This window comes from Oncorhynchus tshawytscha, linkage group LG14, assembly GCF_018296145.1.
Source record: "Oncorhynchus tshawytscha isolate Ot180627B linkage group LG14, Otsh_v2.0, whole genome shotgun sequence".
NCBI lineage: Eukaryota > Metazoa > Chordata > Actinopteri > Salmoniformes > Salmonidae > Oncorhynchus > Oncorhynchus tshawytscha.
Genome location: NC_056442.1, coordinates 39,333,829 through 39,343,730, shown reverse-complemented (window position 1 = coordinate 39,343,730; position 9,902 = coordinate 39,333,829). Strand labels below are relative to the sequence as shown.

Sequence of the window (9,902 nt, the reverse complement as noted above, 5' to 3'; positions counted from 1 at the left end):
GGTGAGGTTTATGACTTTGTGGCTATGGTAACTAGTGATGATATAACTGATATAAAGTTGCCGGGATGTCAAGTGTCCTACTCGATTCGGCAAAGGTAAGAATATCTGGTTTAGCTAAATAATTTTAGCTAAATGTAGCAATGAATAAATTGGCAAAATGTATTTAAAGGGACAATTCTGTGAACTGTCTTGTGCATGTTTTAAAATGACACAAAACCACAAAAAAAAGGTGTCAGCTAGAGATGATGTGCAGGAGCTTGCAGGGATTTGTAGTTTTGCATGATGTCTACTTTGATGCTAATTAGCATTTTCGAATGCGAGTAAATAGAGACAAATATATTGATAAAAGACACCTTGTCGGAGAGAGATTTACATGGTTATCAAAGCGTCACGCCAGGGTAAGCCTACACGAAACACAGCCCTTATTTGAAGTTTTTCTAAATTCCTCTATGGGGAAAACGAATGGAACCATTTTGCTGTTTGACCGCTAGGTTTTATGGGTATTATGGTACCTGTTGGGCTTTATGAACCCCCATACAAAAACTGACTTGGTGAGCGAAAAAAACGGGGGGCAAAACACCTGCTGGAGAAGGCAGATTTTGGGCCCAATTATCTGTCACACTTCGCCTCTTCCTCTCTGTTTTTATTCACGATCCCAGTAGTTGCGGAACACTGCGTTGTTGACCGTGAATATCCATTTTGCGACATTTGCGTCAACAGTGAGCAATAGCAATCATCGGTCATTTGAAGTTGAAATACGGTGGTTAGTTTCATTGCACAAGCGGGTGGAGTATGGTTTTCCACGCGTTTCTTGTACAGTAGGCTAGTAAATGGTGCATTTGAAATGCCTGTCTATAAATTGCAAGGTTACTAGGATGTGCATTGGATGAACAGCAGCCTAAACCGGAGAGCTATTCGATCAGGATAAAATATTGGTTACTGCTTTTATTTTAGGACTTGCTTCCGTATTTTGACACATTGCCGTCGGTTGGAAATGGAGATTGCCACCGCACTGGGGTGTTTTGTTGGTTTCGCCTTCGGAGGACTAGTATTTGTAGCGTATAAACTTGGTTTACTGTATCAGTTGTTTCATAAGGTAAGTCTCTTCGGTGTAAACAATGTTACATTCTAACTTGGCTTCAGCCTGCTCACTTGCTGTCTCAACTCTGAAACTCGACTGCAACCTGACATTCTTAGAAGCAAAACAGCTTGCTCTTACTGTACCTTACTACAATGTCTATTTTTTTTCACCTAGTCTTAGTAGGTGAAAGGTAACCCTGCTGCATGTGAGAACTTTTAACTGCCTTGTGGCTAACACAAAGGTCATGACGACAGTGCAGGTTCTTCAGAAGTCATACATTGGCAACATAAGGTGCATTAGGCCTACAAGGACAATATGCAGTTCATTGATAATTACAAGATACTATAGTGATAAATACATAACCAATAGGCCTTTCTAGTTTATGACAGCACTTTTCAGTTATCAAATATTCACAGTCCATGACTCTGATTTTGAAGTCTGCCTGTTCAGTTATTTGCCTGAGTCCTCTACTTCTTCCCCCAGACTGAGACCCAGAGCCCTCGCCATGGTGGGGAGAGTGTGGCAGAGGTTCTGCGTGCCCATGGGGTTAAGTTTGTCTTCACCCTGGTGGGGGGGCACATCTCGCCCATCTTGGTGGCCTGCGAGAAGCTGGGCATCCGCATCGTGGACACCAGGCACGAGGCTACTGCAGTCTTTGCAGCTGACGCAGTAGCCAGGCTCTCCGGTAAATAAGTAACATGCCAAATATCGCAGACACTGACAACTGTAATGTAAGGTATTTATCTGAACTGTCCGGGACTGGTTTAACTTGCTTAGTGCACTATGGTCTACTCATTTATTCATACAGTAACATTGTCAGTGATTCTATCTCCAACAGGCACTGTAGGTGTAGCTGCAGTGACTGCTGGCCCAGGCCTCACTAACACAGTCACAGCAGTGAAGAACGCTCAGATGGCCGAGTCGCCACTGCTTCTCTTGGGGGGAGCTGCTGCAACACTACTTCAGGTGAGAGTCTGAGGGCTTTTACTGGTGTAGCTGCATGGGGGTACCCTAATCCTAACGTTAACACTAAGGCTAAGGTCACGATGCACCAGCAAGTTCTACACGACAAATTACCATAATCCTGCATTGTTGAGTTGTGACTGGGTGAGCACACTCTCGTATGATTTCCCCCTATCCATTGTGGAGGTTTGACCTCTTGGTGAACTTTTGCTGTGCAGGGTAGAGGAGCGCTGCAGGACATTGACCAGATGTCCCTGTTCAAGCCGCTGTGTAAGTTCTGCGCCTCAGTGAGGAGTGTGAAGGACATCGCCATCACTGTGAGGAAGGCCCTGGCCATCGCCCAGTCTGGAACTCCAGGCCCTGTGTTCATAGAGTTCCCCATCGACACACTCTACCCCTTCCACCTGGTGTCCAAAGAGTTCGGAGTGAAAAACCCTCCCAAGGGAATAATGGGAAAAGTTGTCACTTGGTAAGTAATCAGCAGAATTGTGCTCGACCATGCTTTCACACATCCCTAGTGATTTGTGAAAGTAACAGAGGCTGTATATTTTCTTCCATAAGGTACCTCCACAATCACCTAAAGAACTTGTTTGCTGGGGCCTGGGAAACCAGAGACGTGTCCCCTCTCCCTGTACACATCCCTCAGGCCACAGACAATCAGGCAAGACTAACTCTAGCCCTCAGTCCTTCTCTAACAACTGTGAGAAAGGCTTGATTTGGTAGAAGCCGATAGTTCATTCTGTAACCAGTTACAGTTTTCCAATAGACACGAAGGCATGTTTTTTTATGTATCCCTTGTGGCTCAACCTCTATTGATCTGTCATCAGGTACAAAAGTGTATAGAGCTGGTGAGCAGAGCCAAGAAGCCTGTTATCCTACTGGGGAGCCAGGCAACGCTACCTCCAACACCTACAGACGACATCAGGTATTTTAACAACTACATTTATATTACACAAGACATCAGCAGACTTCTGGTCCATTCAATGCCCATTCATATAGTTGTCCTGGAACAGGGCGGCCCTAGAGTCCCTAGGTATCCCCTGCTTCCTGGGTGGAATGTCCCGTGGCATGCTGGGTAGGAACAGTCCCTTGCACATCAGACAGAACAGGAGTGATGCCCTGAAGGAAGCAGACCTTGTGCTGCTAGCAGGTGAGACAAACTGCCACCTGTAAGTTTTGTCTTCATACAGTTGTTGTCTTTGAGGCAGTCTCACAATGGTGGTATGTGTTCCAGGAACTGTATGTGACTTCCGATTAAGCTACGGCAGAGTGCTAAACAGACGCAGCAGGATCATTGCTGTCAACAGAGACAAGACTCAACTTCTGAAGAACTCTGACATGTTTTGGAAGCCCACTGTGGCCATTCAGGGTTGGAACTGATGACTGAATTGCCCAATCAGAAGTCTTATTTGCTTTCACAAAATGCTGCCACTTCCTCTTTGGGCTATTTGGTCTTGTGGAGACTCACATTTCTGTCTGTCTTTTAGGAGATGCAGGCTCCTTCCTACTCCGCCTCTCCAAAGGCCTCAAGGGCCACACATGTCCAGAAGATTGGCCACAGTCTCTCAAAGCAGGAGATGTCACCAAAGAGAAGGCTAATCGGTACACGTGGAATTCATTCAGCAAGTTGGGCAGAAAGCCAAAAGTTTTTTTTGTATACCTAACCAATGACCTCCATGCAAATGACTAGTTAGTACATCTAGTGCACCAACCAGACAGTACAAGCTGTGTCATTTCCCTGTGAAAGTGTGTTTTTGTTCTGTGTGTTTTTCGTGCAGGAGGAAGGCTGATGAGAAGACGGACCGCCACCTGAACCCCCTGAGTGTCCTGCACCGCGTTGATGAGCTGATGGCTGACGACAGCATCATAGTGGCGGATGGGGGCGACTTTGTGGGCAGTGCTGCTTACATCATGAGACCAAGGGGCCCACTCCGCTGGCTGGATCCAGGTCAGGATCCTCAGTGGACAGTGTTGAGTTTATTTTTATAAAATATGTTTTGAAATGTGTTATAATGTGGTCACTTGAGTAAGAGAGGTATTAACATGTACAATAAAAAAAAGTAGGACTTGTTTATTGAATGTGAACCCTGGATGTTCTTGATATCTTAATGGATGATTACCTAATGTTTGTCATTCTAACAGGAGCATTTGGAACCCTTGGTGTTGGAGGAGGGTTTGCTCTGGGAGCCAAGCTGTGTCGACCTGAGTCAGAGGTACGGTAGAATACCAAGCATCCTTTATCCATCACTGTTTTATACGGGTTTAGGTTTTTTGTTTTTTCATGCTTTGAAACACCATCTATGGTTTTGGTTGAGTTTAGCTGACTACGTTTCTCATTAAGGTGTGGATCATCTATGGCGATGGATCCCTGGGATACAGTGTTGCAGAATTTGACACCTTTACCAGACACAAGGTACAGTAATAACCAATTCACTATTCAGACCAATTTATCAACAACTAATCATGCATTCAGACCAGTTAATCTGCTTTGTCCCTCTCTCCCAGACGCCAGTAATTGCCCTGGTGGGGAACGATGCTTGTTGGAGCCAGATCGCCAGGGAGCAGGTTCCCATCCTGGGCAGCAATGTGGCCTGTGGCCTGGCCTTCACAGGTCTTTATGTTGCCTACTGTACCCTCATTGGCACCATATTGGGGATCTCTAGTGCCCATTCTCACACATGCAATGTCTCTGTTGGCCTATATCATCTCTTTGGATGTCCTAACACACATCCAATTCACTCTCTGTTCTCCCCTTTCCTAGATTACCACATAGTTGCTGACGGTTATGGAGGCAAAGGCACCCTCATTGGTCGCGAAGACGAGGACAAGCTGGACGGCATCATAAAAGAGGCCCAGAAGGAGACCAGACAGGGAAGAGCCACACTTCTCAATGTTCTCATAGGGAAGACCAACTTCAGAGAAGGCTCCATCTCTGTGTAGAGTAGCTCACAGACTGCAACCCCTGGGGTCCCTGTCTGGACCTGTGGGTCCTAAAACCTTCCCACCTTGCATAGAAACACATATGTTCACATGCTGTGGAACAGTACAACTACTTCATTTTTTTCTGGTGAAAGGAAAACAATTCAGGAACTCAATCTTTTCAACCTTTATCAGCCTTTCAAACAGCTGTGAAGATGAGTTTTGATCATGGACTTTTTGGTTATTTTTGCTGGAGAGAAACAAACTTGACATGTATGCTTTGGAAAATGAACTACGGCTGGCTTTGCTGCTGTTATTATGTAGTAGGCCAGTATCCTTGCTGTATACACGTAACTAATACCTGTGTATTGACTTCAGATTGCCTATTGATCTACTGAACTCTACTTTGAAGCTGGCTATTTCTTTTGAAAAACCAAATAAAGTGAATTTTGGAATGGCACGTCCTTAATAGAGATATTTAGGGAAATGAATCATACAATAACCTACAAGTCTCTGCAGGATCTGTAGGGTTAACAACAAGATAATACAATTGTAATCATTTAATTAAATGGTATATAATTGATGATTGTATGCCTTTGATTATTGAACGTGCTGTAAGACTCCACTAATACATCAATCAACAGAATGGATACACAAATACAAGATGCCCTATGAAAGAAGAAGGAATTTAAACTGGAAGATGTTACCATATTTTACCATTTGGGTATTGATCATTATCTTAAATAAATTATAAAATCTGACTTATTGCACTGCTCATACTATTTCAGGTTGACTTATTTTAAGGAATTCCGCATTATCCTGATTGTGCAAATTGAAGTCCACCTTAAATTTGAGTGTTTTGAGAATATTGGAATATTTTTCTGTTTTGCTTTGAATGTACGATTCATAATGTTTGTCGTTGTAAGGAGAGGGATTGGTAGACACCTGATCTGGGTCTGAGAATCTCTTTCACTAGCATATGGTATTTTATTACATAAAATGTGATCTTCTACATAAACACAGTGATACTAGTATGCCTCCTTTGTTTTTCAATGTTGACACAATGCATTTAGTCATCAGTTCTGGAATCCGAACACTGGGATTATAGGAACAGTTATTTTTGTCATTGCGATAGAGAATAATGTAAATGTAGTGTTTTTTTCCCCCCTCTATTGAGTGGTGCCTTTGTGACACCAACTACACTGGTAGTCTAATTCTGAGATCCTGACCATTGTATGACTACACCATCCACTCCACTGTCCTCCTTATCCTCTATCATTTACCTTTTATCAACTCAGATGCCAAGATTGTGTTGGCTGTAGGCAGAGCTACTGTACATACAGATCTCTATATGTCTCTGGCTATATAGTCACAAACTTGCTAGTCTTACGTTACCATACTACCAAGTCTTGTTCAATGATCTACTGTATTAATGTTCTATGACTGTTTTGGATAATAGGATATTATAGTTTGCTTTTAGATTAAATGTTCAAAGTCTACAAGTGTTACAATCAGTGTATTACATAATACAATTTGGATCATCACACCATTTACTTTGGTCTTATTGGTTGAAACAAGTTGAGTAATTATATATCTGCTTGATATATGAATGATTGTTATTTGGCCAACAGTGGTCTTCTCTTAACTCCTTTTCTTTTCCAGCTGTATGTTCTCCTCTGCACCTGTAGACTTCTTTATTATTCTCTACTATTCCAGGGAGAGTTGCCTCCTATCAACCTTTCTATGGTGAGCAGTGCCCCTGTCGATTCTCTGGAGGACAAGCTAGAGCTAACATCAGGGCTTGCAACGGCTTTTCATGTGTTCTGGGTTGGTCCTACTTTCCTATTTCCTCAAGCAGTACGAATGGAATTAACTGATTTCTTTCATATTTTTGTCCTGTTTTTACAGCAGTAACCTGTCTTAGTAACCTTTGGCCTGCTCCTTGTGGGTGCAATTCTCATAATTACCAGCAGATGGTGCACTCACCATTTTTGGTGTGTAAGCCACACTTAAGCTATTATTGGTATCCTCAAAGTAGGCTAAATAACTAGTGGTGTAAAAACACTTGAAAGTACTACTTAAGTAGATTTTTTGGGGTGTCTGTACTTTACTATTTATATTTTACTTCACTACACTCCTAAAGAAAACTATGCACATTTTACTCCATACATTTTCCCTGACACCCAAAAGTACTTGTTACATTTTGAATGCTTAACATAACAGGACCAATTGTCCAATTCAAGCAGTTATCAAGAGACCATCTCTGATCCGATCTCACTTTTTCTATTAAGGTATCTTTACTTTTACTCAAGTATGACAATTGGGAACTTTTTCCACCACTGTAACTAACAACACGAATCACCATTTACATGAACATCCTTGTTAAACAAGAAAGTGTATCTGTTTAATTAATCTGTGTCCATACCACTGTGACAATATCTAGCTACTCTCTTAAACCCCTTTTTATGATAAAAGGAATATGTGAGTGATTCTGAATCTACGGGCACTTCTACCGTGGGGCAAAAAAGTATTTAGTCAGCCACCAATTGTGCAAGTTCTCCCACTTAAAAAGATGAGAGAGGCCTGTAATTTTCATCATAGGTACACTTAAACTATGACAGACAAAATGAGAAGAAAAAAAATCCAGAAAATAACATTGTAGGATTTTTAATGAATTTATTTGCAAATGATGGTGGAAAATAAGTATTCGGTCACCTACAAACAAGCAAGATTTCTGGCTCTCACAGACCTGTAACTTCTTCTTTAAGAGGCTCCTCTGTCCTCCACTCGTTACCTGTATTAATGGCACCTGTTTGAACTTGTTATCAGTATAAAAGACACCTGTCCACAACCTCAAACAGTCGCACTCCAAACTCCACTATGGCCAAGACCAAAGAGCTGTCAAAGGACACCAGAAACACAATTGTAGACCTGCACCAGGCTGGGAAGACTGCATCTGCAATAGGTAAGCCGCTTGGTTTGAAGAAATCAACTGTGGGAGCAATTATTAGGAAATGGAAGACATACAAGACCACTGATAATCTCCCTCGATCTGGGGCTCCACGCAAGATCTCACCCCGTGGGGTCAAAATGATCACAAGAACGGTGAGCAGAAATCCCAGAACCACACGGGGGGACCTAGTGAATGACCAGCAGAGAGCTTTGGACCAAAGTAACAAAACCTACCATCAGTAACACACGATGATCCAGAAGAAGATTGGGAGAATGTCATATGGTCAGATGAAACCAAAATATAACTTTTTGGTAAAAACTCAACTCGTTGTGTTTGGAGGACAAAGAATGCTGAGTTGCATCCAAAGAACACCATACCTACTGTGAAGCATGGGGGTGGAAACATCTTGCTTTGGGGCTGTTTTTCTGCAAAGGGACCAGGGCGACTGATCCGTGTAAAGGAAAGAATGAATATTACATATATATTACACGAATATGGCAGTGCAAATTCAGTGTTCTCCAAGGAAAATAAATCTTCGCATGCAAATCTTATTGATGTCTTGGGTTCGGGCAGCTCGCCATCCTTGCTTGGAACTGAACCCATACTTAAAAAATGACCAAATCCTGGTGTCAATCTTTCCCTCAATCCCTTCACAGCACGTTTGTATAGGTAAGTGAGTGTTAATGTCCAGTCCTCTCTTTTTTATTTCAGTTTTATACAACTTCTCAACGATTTGAAACTACATTTTCCTTCCATGGAATGGTGGTAGTTCTTAACGTTACGTTCTAGCTCTTTAGTTTTGCATGTTGGCGCCAACTGGTGTAGAACGTGAGGTTAGGAGAGGGACTAAGAGAATATTGAGTTTTGATTGGCTCAAAATCAACTGCTCGTCATGCAGTTTCTGACAGCTGATTTGTAATAGCTGTCAACTTAAACATATCAATGGCATTATAGTATAATATGATTGGTTACTGGAATCTCACTAGTAACGTTAAGTATTCACAATTAGTTGACCTGCGTTACAATGGCCTGGTCAAAGCTGCAAAAAGAGAATTGGGATTTTCAGCAAAATCAATGAGGGAAAATGATAACAGGCCAACAAGTCTTCAATACTCCAGGAAAAAGCAGTGGAACAGAATTAGCACAGCCACAGAAGAGAAAATCACTAGATTCTATGTAGGTGACAACAACAGTAGAGAAACAACAGGGGAAATGGACACACTAACTAACAAGAAGAAAAATAAGCAGAAGCGCTTCCTAAATGGCACAATTCAGAACCTTTATCAGAAGTTTAAGAGGGAATATTCACAGATTAAAATATGAAATCTGCAAGAGATGTCCCTTTAGGGTTGTCAAGCCAACAGTCCAGGATAGGGACACATGCCTCTGCAAAATGCACACCACCCTCCAGTTCATGTCAGACAAACTACAGTATCACAAAGTGATCAGCTGCCGCAACATTGAAAACCTTATTTAGTCTTTGTGCGGACCTGAAGAAGGACCTTGTGAGGACCTGAAGAAAGAGTGTATGTACAGAGAGTGTTCCCTTTGCCAAGCAAAAGAGTTTTAATGTCTGACTTTGATGCTGGTGAGCAGACATGGTGGTTTGTGTGGAAAAACAAAGCCGAAGAGCGATAGAAGAAAAACAAAGAGGCAAACATAGAGAAGTTCACTGTACATTTGACAGTAAAAGGAAATGTGTGTGACACACTGCAGATTTTACTGGAGGGCTTCTCCAAAGGATTGAAAGAGAAGTTGGGGAAACAATTGTACAATATTCAACACCAATACTCCAAACTGAGAGAATTAAAAGAGAATCTGCGGAAAGAGGAGATCGTCATGCATATTGACTTTACAGAGAATTACCTGTGTAAATATACCAGTTAAATCCAGGCAGTTCACTTGGTGATTCTCACAAGCAGGTGACCCCTCCACACCTGTGTTGGATATACCACAAATGAGACAGTTTCACTCTGATCACTGAGC

The 9,902-nt window shown here is 42.2% G+C and overlaps 1 protein-coding gene across 1 annotated transcript; it reads left to right on the top strand.

The window, feature by feature from the left end:
* Positions 1–538: 538 nt before the first annotated feature.
* LOC112267193 (2-hydroxyacyl-CoA lyase 2) lies at positions 539–5,985 on the top strand. The gene is made up of 14 exons (XM_024445396.2): positions 539–1,096; positions 1,565–1,766; positions 1,920–2,047; positions 2,263–2,513; positions 2,606–2,705; positions 2,872–2,969; positions 3,058–3,194; positions 3,279–3,413; positions 3,532–3,646; positions 3,823–3,992; positions 4,187–4,257; positions 4,386–4,457; positions 4,550–4,655; positions 4,806–5,985. The coding sequence occupies exons 1-14, from the start codon at positions 995–997 to the stop codon at positions 4,982–4,984; spliced, it is 1,866 nt and encodes a 621-aa protein (XP_024301164.1). The 5' UTR covers positions 539–994; the 3' UTR covers positions 4,985–5,985.
* Positions 5,986–9,902: the final 3,917 nt, after the last annotated feature.